The sequence below is a fragment of the Aquila chrysaetos genome, chromosome 3 (genome assembly GCF_900496995.4).
Source record: "Aquila chrysaetos chrysaetos chromosome 3, bAquChr1.4, whole genome shotgun sequence".
Classification (NCBI taxonomy): domain Eukaryota; kingdom Metazoa; phylum Chordata; class Aves; order Accipitriformes; family Accipitridae; genus Aquila; species Aquila chrysaetos.
In genome coordinates, this window is record NC_044006.1 from 15,233,104 (window position 1) to 15,255,716 (window position 22,613).

Below are 22,613 nucleotides of genomic sequence, written 5' to 3' on the forward strand. Positions count from 1 at the left end.
GCTGCTGGTGTCCTCTGCAGCGAGCCGAGCCAGCAGCTGGGGAACCCCAAAGCTGGTGCCTGCTGCAGCTCTGCCATGCGTGGGTGCCCATCTCTCACCCACCCCGGCTGTGCCCCGTTACAGCTTGACCCTTACCGATGGTCCATGGCACAAGTCTGGCCCCGGCACTTCCCCCGTCCCCTCGTGCGTGGCCCCCACGGTGGGGAGGAATGCAGCCGGAGCAGTGGGCTGGAGCTGCCTCTGCTGCCCTGTGATTACAGCAAATTGTGGCTTTGGCCAGGGAAATTGGCAGTTACCAATAATTAGGTAAATAATTGGGCACTGGGAGGATGGGTCCCACATATAGCCTGACCCAGTTTCTGTGCTCACCTCGTCCCTGGCAGGGGGCATTTCCTGTTTGGTCGCCTGCACCTGCCATGGGATGGGGTTTGATGGTACCTGCCTGACCTGGCAGCAGTGGCTGCTATTCTCCCTCCTCTAACGAGGTGTGTTCCTGATCCCATCTCTGCAGCTCACCCTCCCTGCACCCCAAACCCAGGGAGCCCCTGGGAAGCTCCTGCTGGGACAAAGCAAGCACCCTAAACCCAGTCCCTCCCCCGCCCAAGTTGTGGCCCTACAGTACTGGGGTGGAGGGTGACACCGTGCCGGACGTGCCTAGCACAGCTTGTATGCAGTGTCCCGGGATGGAGCTGTACCCACTGCCCCTTCAGCCACAGATTAACTGCATTTTAATTACTGTACCCAGGGACTGGGGAACAAACAGTCAAATTAATGTTTCTGGGCGTGCTGTTGGGGAGCAGCATCCATGGGGGGTGGGAAAAGAGGTTGGGGGGGGGGCAGGTATCCAGGTGAGCGAGAGTTGGGGTGTGGGCACACATGGTGAGCCAGGCGTTGGGGACAGGCAGAGGTGCAAGGACAGTGCTATTTTCCATACCAGGAGGCATTCACCTGCGGGCATCCGCTGCCCACCTGGTCCCTGCCCGCCATGCCCAGCCCTGCTTGCCCTTGGCAGCACTTGCTCCATGCTGTTCACAACAGCGCATTTTACACCAGCTCAGCGGAGGATCTGCTTCTGCAACACCAACAAAGAAACCCCAAGTGTGCAACCCATGGGCCAGGTGAGCTTTGCTCTGCTACAGCCACAGGGGCTTCCCTGCTCATCTTGTGCCCCCCACCACTGACCCTCGTCACCATTAATTCAGCTACAACCTCTTTCTGGCAGCACTGAAACTGGTGCTGACTCTGGTTTACGTTAATTGAGCTGCAGGATGAAGCAACAGAGCTATTAGCCATGCTCGCCTTCCCCAGGAGGTGTGCAGTGGTTTATTGGGGGGATGTGCACAGCTGGGGGAGCACGAGTCCAGTCTCAAAGCCATTGCAATGGCACACCTTGCCAGTAATACTTAATTCTTTTTTTTTTCTATAAAACACTATTCACAATCCATACGAGGCAGCCCAGCTCCCATGGGCAGAGCCACTGCTGGCCCAGGGTGGCTCTGGCAGGCCGGGCAGAGGGATGCCACAGCTGGCCAGAGCCATGTGTCCCAGGACCCTGTGGAGCCTTGGCCTGTCCTCAGAGCAAGGAGGAAGAGGAGCATGGGGAGGAAGAGGAGCCGAGGTGCGAGAGGGGCTGAGGGCTGCTGGGACACAGCGACCAGACCAGTGCTCCCCCAAGGGCTAGGCTGCCACCCCCAAACACAGCTCCCTTGAGCGCTGCTGCGAGTGCCCCACTCCCCCCGGGTAGCACAGAGACTGGTGGGGGGAATAAATAAATTAACATGAAAAGAGCAAAAGGGTAAAACACTGCCAGGGACGATGGGCAGACAGCCCCCACCAGCTCGCAGGAGGGGACGAGGGATAGGGAGGTGACAAATGCAAGGGGAAGGCAACAGCTGTGACGAGGGCTCTGCATCCTTTTGCATGCTGACAGCATCCTGGAAGCGGCTGCCCAGGTCAGTTGTTGTTCATGATCCACCAGGAGGCTGGGGAGAGAGAGGGGAAGGGGTCAGGGCTGTGCAGTCAGTGTTAAACAGGGGAGAGAGGTTAGGGGTGGCAGAGATGGGGGATCTGGCCCTGCTCGGGGGCAGCTGAGGCTTTTCTGCAGGTCCCTGGCACCTGGCTGTAAGGCAGCCACCGCCCCGGGGTGGGGAGCGCAGATGGCCTGGAGATGGGTGATCCACTTGAGCTGCGGTGGCTTCTGCAGGGGGGCACTGGGAATATGGTCAGTGGGACTGGCAGGTCAGGGGGAGCACTGCCAGTGGGGGATTCAGTCCAAATTAATCCGTGTTTCATGTTATTTTACACAAGACCCGAAAGTGGTAACAAACTGGGGCTTAATTTGGTCTTGTCTGTCACCAGACCTCACGTCTTGGTCAGATTTCTATTGGCACCACAGGGAACGTGCATTTTTCCCAAGCTGATCTCTCCCCTGCTTCAGCACCACTGAGCTGTAAAACTGGACAGAGCCACTGGGACTGACACAGGAGGGCCTGTGCTTTGCAAAGCAGGTTCAGGGATCAGGTGAAAAAAACAAACAAATGATGCATCAGGTGTATTCAAGACAGGGCTCAGCTTATCTGCTACCCACAAGTGCCCCCAGCTGCTCGGCTGTCCTGGCTGGAAAGCATCCCCCAGGCAGGGAAGAGGCCCCGCAGGGCTGCCAGCACACACAACCAAACCTGCCAGGGGAAACGGGTCTCACCCTGGTTTGAAGAACACTGTTTAGGTCACCCCCAAGTCAATCTTCTGCTCTGGAGGGAGCCAAGATGCCTGTTCCCCGCACTGCTCCTGCCCTCTGCAGAACACCCCCGGAGCAGCAGCGTGGGACTGTGGGGGTCCCGCAGCCCCCCAAGCCAGCCCCACGGCCCCCCTCACCTGGGAAGAGCATGGTGGTCAGCAGCTCCGGGGACTCCAGCAAGCTGATGATGGACCGCTGGAAAGTCCTGCTGCAGCTGGACTGCAAATGGCTGTAAAACAGTGTGCAGGTACAGGAGGGTGCAGGGCTTGTGCGTGCCTCACAGTTGTAGGAGAGCAGCTGTGCGCCAGGATCCCTGCCCACGCACGGGAGACAGGGCTGCTTTTGCACCACCCAGAGAAGGACATCCACTCCTGCCCTGCTCCCCAAATCCTTTATCAGGGTGTCCACCCCCTCCTGCTGCAAAGGGCCCCAGGGGCACACTGGGCTGAGCAGTCAGCAGCAGGACAAGCTGTGAAAGGAGGGGGAGCCATGGGGGTCCTGGTGGAGCCCTGAGAAGAAACCCCTTCCAGCCCCCCCGCCAGAGCATGCAGACCCAGCCCCGCACAAGGAAAGCCTCCAACCTTCTCCACGAAGTCACGTCCTGCCAGAACTCATAAAGGATGAAGCAGGCCTCGTCTGTCAGCTTGCAGGCAGACACGCTGCGGGGACAGGAGCGACCCTGAGATGGGGCCTAGCAAGCTGGCACGGTGTGGCCACATTGGTCCCGCCGGGCCCAGGGGCGAGGGGCACAGGTCTGCACATGAGCCTCACCGTGAGGCTTTCAAAGAGCAGTTTGGATGCATCCACAATTTGTGGCTGCCAGGGCCGACACACGGCTCCAGGCGATCACCAACCCAAATCCTTCATGCTTCACAGTTCCTGCAGCCAGGCAGCAGAGGAGCTTTACAGCTATTAAACTGGTCGTAGCTGCTGCTCAAAAACCACCATGTTAAGTGTTCTATCAAGTATTTCTTAGCGCATCCCTACCGCTGCAGCACACAGCCTGACGAAGGAACTCATCCTTCCAGCCCTTCCTTTGGAGTAGGTGTGTGTCATCCCTCGCCCTTCATAGAGAGAAACTGAGGCATGAGGGCAAGGAGCTGAGATCACAGCATAAAACCACAGCTCGCTGCCCCCCGAAGTGATGCTATTTCATCAGGCAATGCTTCCCACGCTCCCTCCTGCTGGAGGAACAGGCTGGAGCTTTCTCCAGTCCATTGGAAGATGATGGAGGGGGAAGCAGCCGGGAGATGAGAGCAAGGCTGAGGGTGCAGGGCCTGGGGAACCATCTGCACTTGACTGCAGCATCATTAATTCCAGTTGAGGATGAATGTTTCCTCCAGCTGCTGCTACGGGCTGCAGGAAGGGACCAAGCCCTGGAGGGGAGAGCAAAGCAAGTCACCCAGCAGCTGGAGGCCGTGTCCCCCTGCGCGGGGGCCGCAACGCGCTTTGCAATTCCCTGGCGTGAACCAGGACAGCGGAGTCTCCCCGGCTTCGCTCCAGCTTTCCACCCACATGGAGAGCCTGCCCATGCAACTTTACCCAGTTGTCTACACTAACAGTTCTCATGACAGAAAAGCCCATCAATTCCAAAGAAAAAAAATACCATTCTCTCTGCCACATGTGTCAAAACAAGTATCTTCCTTTTGTTCGGACTGAAAACGCAATTTTGTGCTGTTGGAACTGAAGAGCTGAAAAATGACACTTTAAATGGGAACAGCATGAACATTTCCCACTGAAAGCGGCTTGAATCTCCCATGGGAGAAGGAAAGCGCCTCTCAGAGAGCAGCTGTGCAATCTCCAGGGACACGCTAGCAGTGGCGTGTCACTGAAGTCAGACCTGGGCTCCATCCTCAGCTCTATTTGGAGCTCTGGAGTGGTGCTGGGGGGCAGAGCCTTGGTCTCACACGGGGGTTAGCTACAGGTGTTCACGGCTGCTTCCCGCTAGCACTATACACACTTTATATAATGCAATGCTCTGACATGAGCTCTCCCCTTGACTTTTCCCCCATTACTTTTGAGTCCTTCAGTGCTGGAGGAATGCATGCATTCACTTACATGCGCATGCCGCAGCCATTCCTGCTGGCATAAAAACCACCCCCTTCCTTGCCAGACGCTGACAAGTGGCTCTTGCTGGGAGTATCTGCAGCAGGAGATGGGACAGGACTGCAGGCAGAGACACTGCTGCAGCTGTGACACTGTCTCATCCTCTCTGCAAGGTCAAACCTCCGTGTGCCAAGCCCACCCTTGCACTGACCAGCACACAAAATACTTCACAAAAAACCCTTTTGTCCCCCAAGGGTGCCATGTCAAAAGCCCCTATTTCTGGGCAAGCCCACACCACAAGCAACCCCGCCGCCTGCCACACTTACTGCAGGCAGCTGCTCTGCCCAGCGGTGACCTCCGTGTAGGACCTGAACGCCTGGCGAAACTCCTCAATGCTGCTCATCGCCACCGAGATCTGCCTCTTCGCCACCAGGATGTGCTACAAAGGGACAGCAGACAAGCAGCATCAGCAACTAATCTGTCCCCTCCTGCCCGCCCTGCTCCCACCCTGCTGCAGGACAAGGCAGTGCTGAGTAAGCTCAGCACCGCAGGGGAAGCCGCAAGAAGGCGCTGGCACCACAATGCTGGGGCCAACACCAACATAAAGTGGCTTCTTCCTAGCTGGGCAGGTTGCCTTTACAACGAGGACCGCACCAACAGGAGATGCTCCATCCCCCAGTGGCGGGGTCCTGCTTTGGGGTTGCTGCAGTTCCCTGTGTCCTTCCTCCAGCAGAAAGGGGCCTTGGGACCCCTCCACTGGGGCTTTGCATGGTCTGTGGGCGCTTGGAGCAAACCTGAGGGATTTGGGCACTCACAAGCAGAGCGTTGCCTTCCTCTGGGCTGGCTGTGGGCACTGCCTGGGGCTTTCATGGACCTGACGGAGCTGCATTTGTCCTGTGGATGGTCCACCCAGCTCACATCTCTGACTTCCATCTTGCTACATCGCTGGGCAGCAGACACCCCACCAGACCAAAGCCAGCAGCTCACCCAGGTGACTCCAGTCTCAGGGCACAGGGGCTGCACGACCACACATGTGTGTGTGAGAGAGGGGATCTGTGCACACTACAGGGTTACCTGCAAACAACAAGCAGCAGGACAGGGACTTACTGCATCCCTTCCTTTGCACACTGCTTCCTCCTTCAGTGGCTCCAGGCGTGGGCTCTGCATTTAACACCACAGGAAAAATCATCGTTACTGGGAGACCTTTGCAACAAGGTAAAACATAGCAGTAACCCACAGCCCAGCCCAGCTCAGCATGACAGACAGGTACCGCTCTGGGGACGTTCCTTTGGGTACCTGGGGGAGAATAGGGATGTGACCTGCACGTCTATGGGGCTTGGTGGGTCCAGGCTGACTTGTCAGATCAGCATGGACCATGGAGAAGCCAGGGAAGGGTCAGCAGAGCTGAGGGCAGAAGAGGGGCTTTGGAGACAGCAAGGGATGAGCAGCTTTGCGAGCCCAGGTCTGGTGAATGGGTGCAGCTCTGTAACGATGCCAAGACTGAATACCAGGGCCGTTAGCACGGGGAGAGGTCCCAGCACCAACCTGGCCAGTGTGGAGGTGCAGGGCAGTCCCCAGCCCACCTCCCCTCTGCCACGCACCTTGCACTCTAGTTTCTCGATGAGCTGCTGGAGCCTATTGATCTGTGCCATCCACTGGCTGTTGTCTTCGACACAAACGCCTGCACGAGGAACGCCAGAGAGGTGTCACCAAAAAAGCTTGCTTTTGTCATTGCAAAAGCTTGCTCAAGACCCAGAAAACTGCAAAAGCTTCTAAACCCCTGATTTAAACCAAAAAACTGATTTGTTTTTCTTCTGAAACTTTTCCCACTGCTCGATACAACATCCCACAGAAGCTCCAGCTGGCATCTGGGTGCAATGGTCCAGGCTCTGTCCTGGACCAGCCCCCGCTGTCTCATGCTGCTGCTCCCACACCCACTGCAGGCTCCAGTGGGTCAGAGACACCAACCCAAGGGATGGCTAGGCTGCAAATACCTGTCGTTAGCATCCCAGAATAGGGGTCCGTCGGAGACAGACAGACATTCTTCTGTCCTCTGCGCCCACATCGTCTCCCTGACCTCAGGCCAACCAAGGTCTCAGATTTCTTTATGTCCTTTCTGAAAGAATAAAACGTAAAAGGAGGGGTTGAAGTCATTCACTATATGGGTCAGCTTCACAGCAGGCTTGCAAAGGGCAGATCCTGCTCCCAGATGTCCCTCCCAGGGGGACCCCTGAGTCCTGCTCCATGCTGCAGTCCCCATGAGCAGGGGTGGGGAGAGGGGGAGGATGAGCATGTCCCACCCCATTACCTCTCCCGGCCCGCCTGCTCCTCCACGGTGTCCACAGCACACTCAAGCGAGGCCTGCAGGGACTGCAGCTGGTGCATGGTTTCCCGCAGCAGGAAACGGGTCAGGAACTGCTCCAACTTCGAGGAGGTCTCGTACCTCTGCGGATAAGAGAAGAGGATCTGTCAGATGCCTCCAGCTTTGCGCAGGGGAAGCAGAGCCGCATCTGGAAGGGGCTGGCACTTAAATACACCCAACAGGGTGGATTCCAATCAAATTTTTAGTTATTGTAGGAAATGTTGACACTGTAGGACAAAAGCATCCTCTGGGTGCATGCCTGTGAGGTCACAACAGGGAATGCACAGTGTAAACCCTCCATCCCGACCCCAGCACCCACAGCCCCCAGGAGCTGTGGAGGACTGCAGATGGACACTCCCAAGCTGCAAGGTAAAGGCAGCTTGCAGAAATAGCCCCCAGCTCCAGGGAGGGCTCCTGGGCAGGCAGAGCATCCCTTAGTGCACCCAATGGTTCACAGACTGCTCTGCTTGCATTGGGGATCTTGGGACAAGGCTGGCAGGGCTGAGAGACTGCAGCAACCCCCCGGGCACAGGCAGCCCCTTCCAGGGAGCAACCCACCACTTGCAGGACAGGGTGGCAGGCTGGTTTCATGCTCTCTCTCCCCAGGAAGACAGCGCCAAGCCTCTCTGCTCCAATGGAAAGAGATCCCTGCAGAATTTGTAACATGCTTGTGCTCGGGGCCACCCCACAGCCCGTCCCCATGTCACCTGCTAAGCATGAGTGACAGCCCCTGTGAGCCCTAGCCCATCTGCCCTACAGCGCTGCAGGGGCATCTGGCAGGAACGTGGGGCTGTGTGCCCTTTTCTCACCACCCTTCTCCCCGGTCTGACATGCAATGTGCACACGACAGGCATTAGTGCTTGGGGGCATGTAAAGGCAGGTCCAGGGGGGCACGCAAGAAGCACTGGGGAGAATGAAGGGGTCACTGTGCATCCTGGCAAGAAGGCAAACTGGCCCAGAGGGCACCCAAACAGTGGGTCAGGATGCACGTCATGCCCCAGGAGCATGTCCGAGAAGCACAAAGAGCTGGGGAAGTGCCTGGACACACACAGAGGCACCCCAAACTCCTTCCTTTGCCAGCTGTGACCACAGATCCTCTTGGGCAAAAATCTGGGTGCAATGAACAGCCACAGCCTGGAGCATGGCTCCTTTCCACATGCTCTGCGTTCTGCTGGCAGCATGATTCCAACCACTCTACTTTCCTGCTTTCACCTGCTTTTCAGGTCCAGTTTTCACCTGCTTCCTTGAAACCACCTGGAGTTTTGTCCTTGCACTGTTAGACATCCTGAGGGCCTGGGGAAAAATCTCCAGGTCCCCAGGGATGGAGACAAGGTACTGAAGGAGGGATGCTCAGCAAGGCAGACAGCAAGGAGACAGGAGGAAAGGCTGAGGCACATACCCAGAGACAGACACTTCTAGAGCAGGCACAGTTGTCCTCCACTGGGTCTGAGCCAGAGTATCCCTTGCAGAGCAGGTACCTGTGCCTGGTTTGCCCCTGTGAGATTCCTCTTGTTCCACTGCAGGGTGAGGCTCTTCCTCCCTTCCCGGCATCCCTCAGTAGTACCAGTCATGCCAAAGCCTGCAGTCATCATAGACAACGGCAGCAGCTTCACCCGGGCAGGCTTTGCAGGCCAGAAGAAGCCCAAGTTTGTGCTAAGGACCATGTTGCTGCCTCCGTGCAGTGCGGGCACAATGTGGGAGACCCAGCGGCATCCCACTACCGCTGAAAGCACAACAGCCTTCACCGTAGCACCCAGGACTTACCCACTCAAGCACGGCATCATTGAGGACTGGGACAGCATGGAAAACCTGTGGAACCACCTCTTCTTCTGTGGCCTGAAAGCTCTCCCAGAGGAACAGCCAGTCCTCATGGCTGACTCCCCATCTTGCCCCTCCACCAACAGGGAAAAGGTGGCAGAGGTGCTTTTCGAGAGCTTCGGGGTGCCAGCCCTGCACATGGCTAACACTGGGTTCCTCTCCCTCTGCGCCTATGGCAGAGTCACCGGTCTGGCCGTGGAGGCTGGGGCAGGAGTGTCCCATGCCACCTCCATCTGCCTGGGCCAGACCTGGAGAGAGGCTACCTACTGCCTTGGGGTGGCTGGTGGCTTCCTCTCCAACTACCTGCACAGCCTGCTGATGGAGAGCCCCAACAACCCCTCAGTGCTGAAGGCCTTGAAGAAGAAGACAGTGATCCAGCTGAAAAAGCAATGCTGCTATGTCTCCATGGACTATGAAGGAGACCTCTACGACCGAGGTTTCCATCATCCAGCCAGATTTCAGGTCCCTGATGGCCAGTGGATAACCCTGGACAAGGAACGGTTCTGCTGCCCGGAGCCGCTCTTCCAACCGAAGCTAGTCCACCAAAGCTCCCCAGGGCTCCATCACTTGGCCTTGCAGAGCCTCCAGAAGGTACCCGACCATGCCAGGAGGGACACGGTGGGTAACATCGTGTTGTCAGGGGGCTCCTCAATGTTTCCTGGTTTTCCCGAGAGGATGTGCTTAGAGTTGAATGCCCTGTTCCACGGCACAGGCTGCCAGATTCAGGTCCTGGCAAGCCCAGAGAGGGGCATAGCAGCCTGGGCAGGGGGCTCGATGGCAGCGTCGCTCACGTCCTTCCAGCATGCGTGGATGGCAAAGGGCGAGTACCAGGAGCATGGTGCTGAGTACGTGCACAAGATGTTCCAGTAGGCAGATGACGACCATGCATTCAAAGCATCTCACCAAGGGGGCATAACTCCTGCTGCAGGAGGAAGGTCTCCAAAACACTGCCTTCCCCTGGGCAGAACCACGGCAGCGGTGGTGACTGAGGGCCAGCTCCTGCGCTGCTGCAGGGGTGTGAAGTCAATTCAAATGCTCCAAAAGAAATAAACTGCTTTTCATTTACACCCCAGGTTATTTCTGTACCTGTTCACCATCACTCTATTAAACATGTGTCCGATCAGGCTGGCAACACAACCACAGCTCGTGCTGTGAATTCAGGCCACGCCGACTGTCTGGGTACAGCTGGTCGACAGCCGAGCCCCAATGCTGCAGGCTGGAGACTGTGCACATCTACAGCACTGCAGCAAAACTGTCTTTTTTGAATGCACTGCCTGCAGCTGCTGGCACAGGGAAGGGGGCTGCTCCAGCAGGCAGGGAAGCTCCTTCCAGCAGTCAGTGGAGCAGGACCCCTGAGGTCCATGGGGAGCCACAGGGGTGGGAGGAACGAGCTGAGGAGGAGAACGTTCACACGGCACCTGCACTGCAGCAACTTTACTGTGGGAGGTGATTTCTGATCTTGGCACTGAAGCAGCTCAGGACTGGGTACAGAGGATGAGCTGGTGAAAACCGGGGAACTGAATTCGCTCTTTGCAATTTTGGTATAAAGGTCATCTGGTGCTTCAGGGAGCCGATTCAGCTCACTGAACAGGCAGAAAAGCACTCACCTGGCTTTGCTGCTGCTTTAGTGAACTGATTCAGCAGATGACCAGAAAAGGATCAGAGGTTGCATGGAGGAAGCACTGCCCAGCTGTCATAGCAGAATCCTTTCCCCATGGCCAGCCCCTGTGCCCAGCTCCTCACGGGACACAGAAACCATGGGATATCACTGTGAGCATTAAGAGAGACAGAACTGGCAGTGGGAGGTCAAGGAAGGAGTTTCCACATGATGCAGGAGGGCTGGTTGCTCCACAGGAGCATCCACCAGGAGAGGTCAACCCCTTTCCTTGACAAGACAAGGAGACAGACTGGACCAGAGTCACCTCTGCCTTCCCCGTGGTGTCCTTGTGTGCCCCCAAGGCTGCAGCGCAGTCCAGGAGTCAGGCTGCCTTCATCCCCTGCCCTGAGCACCAAGAACTCCCTCTTCCATGTCCAAAATGGAGTCCAGCAATGCTACCACATCACTCAGGTCAAATATTTCCAATTCCTACCGCGTTTCTCTCCAACACACGGGAGAACTGAGGATCTTGAATTCCAGAAGCTCTGCACAAAAGCACGTAACCCTTCCAATGCTGGTGTCAAAAATCTGTTGGCGAGGGTTTACAGCACGGAGGGTCTTGAGCCCCACATGGTTTTCTGGTTCCTCTGTGCCACAGCCAAGCCACCAGCCCAGTCCCAGAGCTGTCTCTGCCTGGGGCTGCTAGCACAGCTGCAGCTGGACAGGAGGGGAAGGTAAGTGGAGAGGATGCTCATCTACCAAGCACTGCCCTGGGCTCATGCTGGAGTGGGCAAAGGACGGCCACAGCCACTCCCCACACCCCCCCCCACCACCTGGGCGAGCAGAGCCCTCTGCCCAGAGGCCATGCTGCCAGTGGGTTTTCATCCATGCTTGAAAATGAATCTCATTTTTCTGCCAGAAGAAGAGGATGGCAGTGAAGCCAATCCGATGCAGCCATGGGAAGCTGAGGTCCAGCTCTGCATCTCTGGGCTTTCCCCAGCCAAGCATCCCACCTGCTCCCACAAGCCTTCCTTCTCCACAGCCTCAGAAGATGGAGAGCACAGGGCCGCGGACCCCAGGCAGGGACCCTGCTGCTCCCCCTGCACACTCCTTCTCCTCACTCCCAAGGGGTGCAGGCACCGAAATCCCTGCCAGCGCTGCTCCTCTGTGCTTGCTCAGCTCCTGCCAGCCCAGACATGCATCCCCTGCTTACAGGGGAACAACTGACACTCAAAGGACAAGCCTGAGAAAGAAAGGTGAGGAATACTAATTGACTGAGTCCCCACTGGGGCACAGCAGAAAGGATATATTATTCATCCACCACATGGCCGGGCACAGTCCATTTCATTTCAGGAGTTGGTCCAAATCCCAACACTATCACCCCTCTTTCTGCACAGAGGGCACTTCCCACAGCAAGCAGTCTCCACAGCTGTGTGGACCCACTTAATGAGGTGCAGTCCCATCTCCAATGCATCTTCCCCAGCCCCCCGCCGGCACTGGCTGTGGCCCCACAGCCTTGGCATATGGATGCTTCCCCTTGCATGGGGGCCGGATGCTTCTCCCCAGCCGCGTCGTGCCCCTTCAAAGGGCCAGGTGCTGGGAGAAGCCCCGGCGTCAAGCCAGCCTCTCGGCACTCCCCGTCCTCTCGACTTTCATCCTGAGGATGGCCTAATCCTGATGTCCTCTGTGGATGATGTCGGTGGATGGAGTTTTATCGCAGGAGCAGGCAGCCGCTCCCACCGACGTCATGTCATGGCTACGGGAGGCACATTCAGCCAGCCCTGAGCCCTGTAGCTCGCCCCAGCACAGTCCTTACACTTTAAACATGCAGGTGCAGGCACCAGCCTAGGGTACCACCCCCCAAAACCCAACTACCAGCCCAGGGCACGCCGTGCTCAGAGGGGATGCTGCTCTGAAGCTCGCCATGCAGAGGGCTCCCCATCCTCCTGGTTGCAGCACACCCCAGCCCACCTTGCAAGGGCAATGCAGGATCCCATGTGGACATGTCAGTATTTCGGGCAAGCATTGCACATGACGAGCCAGCTGCCTCCCGTCTCTCGCCTCGTCAAACACAGCACGCCCAGGGGAATGCACCGAAGGATGGAAATAACCATCTCTCAAGAGAGCCCCAAATGCTGTTTCACCCTTCTGTATCAGCTTCGAAAATTTCATGCCAGGGAAAGGAAATCAATTGAAAAATGCACCTTCCCTTCAGCTCAGCTGCCTGGCCCCCTTCGCACTCCTCACAAGCAAACAAGCAAAACCCTCTTGTCAGGTGTTGCACCACACAGTTCAAACCCCTCTGTAAATAGAGGCTCAATAAAAATGTGCTCTGTCTCACTGAGCACAGCATTTTCTGCTCATAGCAAAGACTCATGGAAAGGAGTCACAGAGGAAGTAACTCAGCAAGCACAAGACAAGGCTCTTTGGTGGTGGACTGGTATTTCAGCTCCATTGACCCAGATGAAAATCCCAAAGTTGCCAAGAGCTGCTATAATTCTGCTTTTGAGAGGTTTTATTAGTTTCTTATGATGATAGTTAAGCTCAGAATGGAATAGGTGATTGCATAATTCCTGCCAAAGGAGAAATAAGAGCACCTGACTTGGAGAGGTATTTATGGGCTAGTTTGCAGTGTCTGCAAACTGGAGAATGGAAAGATTTTAGCATACAGGTCCCCTGTAAGAAATATCAGACCGTTTCCCAAGGTATTTCCACAGTTCACTTCTTACTCTGATGCTATTATATTGCAAACGCAAAGTTTAGCCACAAGATAAGCTTTAATCAGTATACTGCAGCATAGCTATCAAGTTATATTTTACAAATGTGAGAATGACAGAATTTGGAGAAAAACTCTCCTTTCTTGAAAAGGCATCTTTTCCTTACCATGTTTCTACCAACCCAGTGAGGAAGGATGGGAGCATAGGAACCCCTAATGATTTGGTTTCCTCCTGCCAACCTGTGGATCCATGACAAACACCCCGGGCAGGTTTGCTGCCCACACATACACTATTTCCTACAGTAATTGCAGTCACTTACACAGCGAGAAGGATGAACCTGGCTTGCATTTCCCATGCTTTATCACAGTGTTTATTCTGCAGTCAACAACGTGCACGGCAGGCAGCAGATCAAGAAGCCTGCCAGTGAGGAGACAGCTGCTGAGACACACCATTGATCCATGCCAGGTACCCTGGCCCGTAGTGACCGTGATGGCACGTGCAGAGGTGGGAATCCTTGATACCAAATAGGTTTTCGGCGGCACTGCTTCAAACCACAACTCCCAAACACAGAGCTGTGGCATACTGCCTGCGAGCTTTGGTTTCCTTATTTCCCTCTCTCTCCTCCCTGTAGCTCATCACCCTTGCATAGTCTGAGGAACTCGAGCAGGCAAACCTCCCAGGCTCTCCTTTTGTTGTGCTAACAAAGCAGCCCATGCTCTCTGTTTTCCTGCTTGTGAAGAGGGCTTGTATTTACATGAGCCTATTTACAGCTGTCAGTAAGTACCTGGAGGATGCAGGGGTGAGCGATGCTGTGGCAGAAGAAGTAAGGAACTACTGGAGATGGACCATGCCTTAACCAAGAGATGCTGTGCTTCAACTGGTGGGACCCAGCTCAAGTCAGAGATCACCTTCTCCTTCTAGCTAGCCCAGGTACCACCTCCTCCTCAGGAGTTACATGAAGGTCTCTTAAATACAGCGTGGGAAAAACAGGTAAGGACTGCAGATCCTTCAACATCTGTTGACTCCGCAGCCCTGCTTTGGAAGCAGAGCTTTATGGTAAGGGCTGTTGGAGCAGGCAGGTCTCTTCCAGTTTGCTCAGAACACAGCACAGCTGCATCTCCAGCAAAAGCAGCTCGCCAGAATGAAGTTTCATTCGGCTCTTCCAGCAGGGTGGTGGTCTCTGCCAAACTGTGGCTCTCAGTCCTCAGCCATGGTGGCATTAGAGGTGTTTGAACCAACAAAATGAGGGACAGATGTGTAATATGGGAAACCTCTGTTCTCTGCCCCCTCCTCTGCCTCAAAGGTGTGAGTTTTGGCTGAAATCCAACCTAATAAACCCACTAATCCTGTAATAACCCAAGATTGAGTCTCATTCTGGAAACACAAGTGTGGGAATAGATTCAAGGTCGCAGCAGGTAAGAATGCAGCATTTATCATCTCTGCCAGCCTCTGGCAGTGGCAGATTTCCCACAGCTCTGTAAGAGCCCTGACCACAGGGTTGGAGCATTGCCCCCTCCTGCCTTCTCCCCAGCTCAGAGCCCAGTGGACCAGGAAAGCACAGGGAGATGCTTCCCAGGAGGGTCAGTGTCTGCATCAGGGCACCCGATCAGCACACACCTCACCCAGGTAAAAGCAGAGCTGTGAACATCGGGCTGCCCTGGCCCCCTGGCTCCAGGTGGATCCAAACAGGGGTAGAAAAAAAGCGAGTGCAGAAAAATCTGTTTCAACAGGGAAAACCTGCTTCTCTTTTCCAGGGAACACCTGTGGCACTGGAAACTATGAAGTGAATGAATGCTTCATGCCAATACTGTGAAGCAGTCAGTAATTGCACTGTCTTTTGGAGAAATACATGAATATACAAATTCATTACCAAAAAAAAAAACCAAAACAGAAAAGAACTGAAATAAAGCATAGTGCTCTGAAGAGGATTCAGCATTGGCATTTAATAACTGTGAAGGGGGCCAGGCAGCTGAACCAAAGAGAAAATATATTTTCAAGTGATTCCCTCTCCTGGCATGAAATTTCCCAACGTACAGAGAGACGCTGCTGAGGCTGGGTTTGGCCAGAGGAAAACTCAAAGAGAGAGCAAGATCATGACTGACACTACAGAGGCACAAACACCACTTCGATGACTCTGCAGAGCTGACAGCAGGACTGGTCCCCTTTCGCTTCTCTGTCCAATCAGTAGGTCAGTGGACAGTGTGCACATGGATGATGCCCTTCATCTGCTTCCTACCAAGCATCAAACTACCACATTGAAGAGAAAGAAAGGGCCGAACCTTCCCATAGCTGTAAATGACCATCAGCCCCAAGCACATGGCTAAACCATTTAATACATTTCAAATGCAAAGGGGGCTGCTGATCCTCAAGGAGGGTCCCTTCCAGTATTGGCCACTGCTTTTTGTGGCTATATTTAGCCTATGACACTGTGCACTGCAGACCTCTGCTCTCCGACGCAGAGGCAGGGGGGACTCACAAAGCAGGAGGCTGCTTGCCCTAATTAGCAGCCTCCAATGTGACTCCCACCAGTACAAGCTGCAGGGAGAGGGAGAGCATTCACTGCAGGAATGAACTCGGCACAAGGCTGGGAGTCAATGAATTTCACCATTTCCTACCTTCTCCCAAGTGCCTTGCTGTTTCCCAAAGCAGCCCTCCTGCCACAGTGGTCCTGCCCCCTCTCCAACAGCCAGTTTTTATTGCTCTGAGCACAGGCTGTGCTAAGCAGAAGCTGCTGGGGTCAGTCCAGAGCAGGCTCAACCCTGGAGTCCCCATTTTGCGCCATACTACTTTGTGGAAAAGACCTTGCTTTGGCTCAGAGATGCAACACACAGATTATCAGCGATGCTCCCAAAACCTGTGCCCAGGCAGGACCCTCCAAGTGGTCTGCAAGGAACTGTTGAAACAACTGCTGCCAGAGCCCTACGAGGAAGAAGTCTCCAGAGCACAAAAGCACTAGCTCTACCCTTCTCCTCCTTCAGCATGGCTCCCCCTCCTCCAGGCATACTGCCGGCTGTGCTGCTGCAGCACTCACTGCACATACACACAACCAAAGCACACACAGGCAACCCCATTGATCTGGAAGGTATCACATTTGCTGCTTCTAACACTAAGCAAGCAGCTAAGATCACCACGGCTTCTGTTAAGCACCCGCCTGCCTTGATGCCCTCCCACAGTCCCATCCTTACCAGCTTGGTTTTGTCCATGGCTGCCAGGACCGCAGTGTTGAGGGCTTCCAGGGCAGAAAGCACATTCCTGTATTCTCCAAGATATGCCGAGAAATAATCTGAAACAGGAGAGAAGACCATGGTGAGCTTCCCGAGCACCTCCATCTCTGCCTGCCCTGCATCTGCTGTTTCCCACACACAGCCCAGCACTCCAGGGGGTCATTTGCATCCCTCTCCAGAGTCACGCTCCCACTTGGACTGAAATGAAGAGTCCTTTCCTATCCCCAGGGACAAAATATCCCAACCCCTTGGGAAAAGCACAAATGCCCTCTGTGCTAGGATTCAGGCACAGAGACTGTCAACGTCACTTGACTGCCTGGTCCTGCCCAGATCAGATGTGCACAAAGTCCCACTACAGACCATCAAGAGAGGAAGCCCTCCGAGACAGGAATATCACCCTACTTACCGCACAATTTCTCTGTGTCCACGTTACTGCAAGGAACAGAAAAACAAGCTCTTGTTAGATAGTGGGGCTGGTTCGGGAGAAACAGTTGTGGTGAGCACGGTCTTGAGGGCTTGTCTTGAATCCCCAGTGCATTTACTGCTCCTCCCACATATTTTCAAAAGCTGTATTAGAAAAATAAAAAGCTGAACACATTTAGAGCCAGCAGCTCAGGCGCCATGCCCAGCACCTGTAGCACCCAGGCAGGGCTACAGAGCATAACCTCTGCTTTGGGGACTGATGGAGCAAGCAGAGCTGCTCCACCAACATGTCCTGGAGCTGGCGTGTCTGTGAAAGCAGGATGGGGCCAGGAGGGAGGTCAGGGGAGGCAGGCAGTGCCCTATGCCTCTGGGCTAGCCAGCTGGGTTGGCAGCCCCATTTCTGAGCCCTGGAGCTGACAAGCCCCAGAAGCTGCTGCTTCAACCCAACCTCTTCCCCCAAAGGTACAAAGCATTCATCCAGGGCTCCCTCCTCATGTCTCCCTTGATCTCAGCCCAGGTCCTCCCTCGTGGCTGCCCCATGGCACCAGGCCACCTCCTCTCCCATCTGCTCATGGATTGCCCCAGCTGCTTCTCCTCTTTCCTTCCTTCAGAGCCCGGGTGATGTGGGGCTGCCTTCAGGCTCCCAGGGCAGGGGACTGGATGCTTTCATGGCCCACGAGACGGGTTGTTCCTGCCATGAAGGCCATTAAAGCAGGGAGCTGGGTCCAAAAACAGGGCCAGCCCCCCACCCCTTTTTGGTAACAGAGAGCACTTCACTGGAAAATTAATGCTGGCATCCCTGCAGGGCTTGGACAGGTCCCTCCTGTTGCTAATAAAGGTGCTGCTGGGGTGGAGACGGAGGAGGAAACATCCAGAAATGGCCACGTTTTCGGGACGGGATGGCAAGCAGAACAGTGGGTTCACATGAAGCTGTCAGATCCGCTCAGTTGGCCAAAGCCATGGAGGCAGAGCTGCTTGCTGTCCTGGTTTCAGATGGGACAGAGTTAATTGTCTTCCTAGTAGCTGGTACAGTGCTATGTTTTGAGTTCAGTATGAGAAGAATGTTGATAACACTGATGTTTTCAGTTGTTGCTAAGTAACGTTTAGTCTAAAGTCAAGGATTTTTCAGCTTCTCATGCCCAGCCAGCGAGAAAGCTGGAGGGGCACAAGAAGTTGGCACAGGACACAGCCAGGGCAGCTGACCCAAAGTGGCCAACAGGGTATTCCATACAATGTGACGTCCCATCTAGTATAGGAACTGGGAAGCGGGGGCGGGGAATTGCCACTCAGGGACTAACAGGGCATCGATCAGCAGGTGGTGAGCAATTGCACTGCGCATCACTTGTATATTCTAATCCTTTTATTATTACTATTGTCATTTTATTAGTGTTATCATTATCATTATTAGTTTCCTCTCTTCTGTTCTATTAAACTGTTCTTACCTCGACCCACGAGTTTTACTTCTTTTCCCGATTTTCTCCCCCATCCCACTGGGTGGGGGGGAAGTGAGTGAGTGGCTGCATGGTGCTTAGTTGCTGACTGGGGTTAAACCACAACACTTGCAATGCTTGGCATCACCTGCAGAGCCTGCAGGGAAATGCCCCAGGATAGCATTTATTCAAATCAGCCTCTGCTCAAGAAATTTTGCTGTCTCCAAATCCCCTAAATGATTATAACCATTTTTAATCCTGATTGGTAGAGTGGAAGAGAGCACAAAACAGTTTTTTAAGTGTTTAAGTGCTGTCACACATGGAGGAACTGGTGATACCTGGAGTTTGCTGGGCTCCAAGCATGAGGACAGATGCAGTGCCACTGCCAAGGAGAAGTCAAACCACGGCCGCATCGCCCTGTCCCCACTCTGACACGGCTCATAGGTCGAAGGGGCAAAAACATCCCAAGGTAAAATTAGAGGAGAGTGTGTGAAGTGTCCAAAATGCCATGCCAGGAACAGATATAATAATTTAAGCAAAATCTTCCTACAGCTTTTCCCCCAAACACCAAAGGCGGGTTTCTATGTCTCTCTGCTGGGCTTCACTTAGTCTACTTTAATAACAGGCAGTGCTTCAAATCACGGAAATATTTTGGTGTGAGACATCATCACAGACCCACGGCAGTGGGACTGCAGACCCTTCTGTTTAGCTAATTGCATCAGTCACCTTCTTAGGCAATGGAGATGGGCAGTTTTAGGCTGCGATTTGGCTCATCTTTTTTAAACACCTACCGCAGGAGCTGATTAAGACAGGGCTCTGGCACACTGTCCTGGCACTGCAGACAGTTTTTAAAGTTGATTAAAAAATAGTGTTTCCCTTGAGACGCGATATAGATAATCAGCAAAACCACAGCCCCTTCTTCTGCTGACTCCACTCCATCAAACTTTGCTGATCCCATCTCTGAGCAGCTCCATGAATCTGACCACAGCTCTGCTAGATAGAGTGGCTGGGATTTGAAGCACAAATTTAAATTGGAAAAATGTCTTGCTCCTTCTTAATTTTTCCACTTATTTCTGAAAGCTGCCTGGAGCCTGCAGAGCCACTGCTGCTGCACTGCCACAAGAGACTTGGCACCGCAGCATCCACAGCACTGCTTGTTAGACCCATGCCCCAGAGTAATAACTGCGGCCACTGGTTCCCATCCAAGAGATGGGTAAAAATCATAAAAGAGGGGATATGGACATGACAAAATACACAATGTAACACCTAATGCATACCTTACCCAGGCATTTGCATCTGTCCCCAATGAGAACCTGGGGCTGGGACTGGTTTCACCAGGAAGAAGGGGCCACCAGCTCAACACACTGCCCAGTTCCCCACCTTGCCTCTAGAGAGCAGACATCCATGTGACAAAGAGCTACAATCAACACCAACCCTATGGCTTCTAAGGAGAGGCCAGAGATTATTAATAACTCTATCTTGTCTGTTTGCTGCTTAAAAACAAACGTTAATTAATCAATCACTAAAACACCGAACAGTTAAACATTGAACCAATCACCAAGATCTTGTGGCAAAAATCAGCCCTCTGGCAGTTGTTCAGTGGAAGATCTGCTCCCTTCCCAACACAGTCTGCTCTGTCAGCAACCTCTTCCCACATTCCACATCCTGCGGCAGCCCCCAGGGCACATACAGTTAGGGGCAGGACAGAGCATAGCAAGCAAATCACAGGACCAATGGTGCCATTTTCATGCTACCAGAAGCTACTTCATACCAGAAACCAGGAGGAGCTCATGTAAAGAACCTGCATGTCAAATCCTGACCCACTCTGCAGGGCTGCAAGGGGGCAGCAGGCTTTGCTCCACTCCTCTCTGCCATCCTCTCTCCCACTCCAAGAGAAGAGCCATCCTCTGTCTCCAAAGCACTCATCCTGAGACTCTCCACATTTCCACATAGCTGTATTTTGACTGTGCTCAAACCACTGATTAACTGTAATTAAGCTTGAACTGATGATGAAGGATCTTGTCATCATTATGCTGTTGGGATTTTGTCAGAATGTGCCTGGAATTTATGCAAGAAAACAGCAATCAACTTCAGCAAAGCAGATGGGAATTTTTTTATTTTTATCATTTATCATGTTGGGAACCTCTGCTGTCATCACAGATCTCATTTCCAAACCTTTCCAGTGTGACCCAGAGTGTTTCAGTCACTCTCCATCATTCAGAGACTGACAGACGCTGCGGCTCTGAGTCTCTGACTAAAGAGAGGGGAGGAAAGTTCACACAAGTCCCTTCTTCCACAGAACCAGAGGCTTCAGGTTATTTCTACTGAGAGTTTTTAAAAACCACCAGGTCAGCACTCCCACCTCTCTCACTTGTGGTTCAAGGTCAGAGACACATGCTCTGGGCAGTCTGTACCCAATTCCTGCCACTGCCAACTGACTGCTCTCATGCAAAGGAGGATTTGCTAGACCTTATTTTTCTAAATTTTCCTGACAAATGCAGGACACAAAGACACACGAGGTCCACATGACCCCTCCCTAGGCAGGTTTCATAGTCCCCTGCAAAGAGCAGTAGGCATGCAACCTATGCAACACTACAGCATTCAGTCCAAAGCCCTTGGTAAGCAACTCTCCATTAAGTTGTTCCCATGAGACCCTGGGACCTGCTGCCATCCTGCTTGGCTGGACTGCAAACAGACACATGGCTGCTCAGAGAGCAAACCACACTGTGCATCTTCAAAGACACATCTGCAGCAATGGAGCTTTTCAACCCTTCAAAAACATTTGTCTCTTCTCACCCAGATGTTTCAGTGGATGAAAAGTGCACTTTTCCAGAAAGATGAATCTTTCTGTTCTGCACCAGTGCCAGAGCTTTCTGACAAGTCAAACGAAACAGTGGACCTAGCTGTTGTACCAAATTGCAATAAGGAGTTGAATTTGGTTTCAACATAATTTTTTAAATGTCAAAGAATTAGAGCAAGGAGATATTTTAAAGCCAAAATGGAACAATTTTCAGAAATGCAGAACAAAAAAAGTCTCATGAGGAAACATAAAACCTGAACCGGACCCAACAGAGATGCCTGACGCACAGGCCACAGCATCCCACCTGAGCGCCGAGTAGATGGGAAGTGGAGTGAAGATCAGATGGGAAGGACAGGGAGAAAAGCAGAGTGTGGTGCCGTGGGCTCTCTGGAAGGAGAACAAGTAATGTACGAGACCTCTGAAATACTCATCTTCTGAGATGTCAGCTTTGGGATCCAGGGGAGCAGCTACAGGTTCACAGTGATGGATGAGGGTCCAGATATGTCTGGGCAGCGCTCCATTACCCAGACACAGAGACTGCCTGTGTATAAAGGTCTCTGTTACTGTCTCTCCTTGAGTCAGGCTGGCACTGACAAAGAAATGCAAGTTTCAGCCCAGAACTGATGAACACAGCACCCTTGTGGCCAAGGGATTAAGGGTGAGACTTTTCTATCACCAAAAAAAGCTATGGGACATGAAACGCCCATATGTTTCATTCAGCACGCCAGGTATGTTTGTAGAGCTTGTAGTTGCTTTCCAGCTTTGTGATACTTTGAGTATTACCTTGGCTAATAACTCTTGAATCTGGCAGCAAATTTCAGTCAGCTCTCAAAAATACTAAGTTCCTGCAAATGCAAGGCAAGCAGGCAGGCCAGAGCAGAGGGGCTGCTCAGCCCCCCCCCATCAGAACAGCAGGGCACCAGCACTGTACAAAGGAGCCCACTACACACCCCAAAAACAAATGCCAGAAAGTCCAGCTCTAGACACAGAGCCACAGAGACCTCTACGACTACGAGGCCCAGCACGCTGAACACAGCTTGATTTCCATTACCTGGGAACAGATGGGGCCATGCCTCCCTGAAGACAGGCCTGTCTCTCCAAATCCCTCGTCCCAGCAGACAGGCAGCTCTAGGTCAGAACCAGAGCGCTCTGGCAGATGCAGTGCTGCCCCACATTGTTTGCAGGGGGCAGGATGCCTCTTACCAGGCAATAAACTGAGCACCAGGCTCCCTCTCTGGGAGGTCCCACCTCCTCCTCCTCCACAAGCTGGGGATGAAGCTGAAGAAATCATGTACAGTTCCCTGCTGCCACCTCCCACATCCCATCCCGCTCCCACCTGCTCACACTGAAGCTGTCCCATGTACTGACCCTGCGCACGTGCATGTGGACCATGTCCCAGCCAGAGACAGAAATAAGAACTACACCTGCAATGGCCTCAGGGCTGGACTTTCCCTTCTGC

The 22,613-nt window shown here is 53.7% G+C and overlaps 2 protein-coding genes across 4 annotated transcripts in view; one reads left to right on the forward strand and one right to left on the reverse strand.

Annotated features, from left to right (window-relative positions):
* Positions 1–1,300: 1,300 nt before the first annotated feature.
* The window catches only part of NECAB3 (N-terminal EF-hand calcium binding protein 3), a 29,562-nt gene continuing 8,249 nt past the window's right edge, over positions 1,301–22,613 (reverse strand). The window contains exons 4-13 of one of the 3 annotated variants that reach the window (XM_030009223.2): positions 16,908–16,933; positions 16,463–16,560; positions 7,092–7,228; positions 6,778–6,899; positions 6,385–6,464; positions 5,858–5,944; positions 5,110–5,222; positions 3,319–3,396; positions 2,875–2,966; positions 1,301–1,982 (exon numbers count right to left, since the gene is read on the reverse strand). In XM_030009223.2, the coding sequence (XP_029865083.1) occupies positions 1,954–1,982; positions 2,875–2,966; positions 3,319–3,396; positions 5,110–5,222; positions 5,858–5,944; positions 6,385–6,464; positions 6,778–6,899; positions 7,092–7,228; positions 16,463–16,560; positions 16,908–16,933 (862 nt within the window). In that variant the 3' untranslated portion in view covers positions 1,301–1,953. The remainder of the gene's footprint in view (positions 1,983–2,874; positions 2,967–3,318; positions 3,397–5,109; positions 5,223–5,857; positions 5,945–6,384; positions 6,465–6,777; positions 6,900–7,091; positions 7,229–16,462; positions 16,561–16,907; positions 16,934–22,613) is intronic. The other 2 variants (XM_030009224.2, XM_041122463.1) reach the window with 2 other exon arrangements.
* Positions 7,245–10,787, forward strand: ACTL10 (actin like 10). Its single transcript, XM_030009222.2, has one exon. The coding sequence runs from the start codon at positions 8,715–8,717 to the stop codon at positions 9,831–9,833; it is 1,119 nt and encodes a 372-aa protein (XP_029865082.1). The 5' UTR covers positions 7,245–8,714; the 3' UTR covers positions 9,834–10,787.

Excerpts from the sequence above, each read along its gene's own strand:
- ACTL10 (XM_030009222.2), top strand. The coding sequence starts at position 8,715 with ATGCCAAAGCCTGCAGTCATCATAGACAACGGCAGCAGCTTCACCCGG.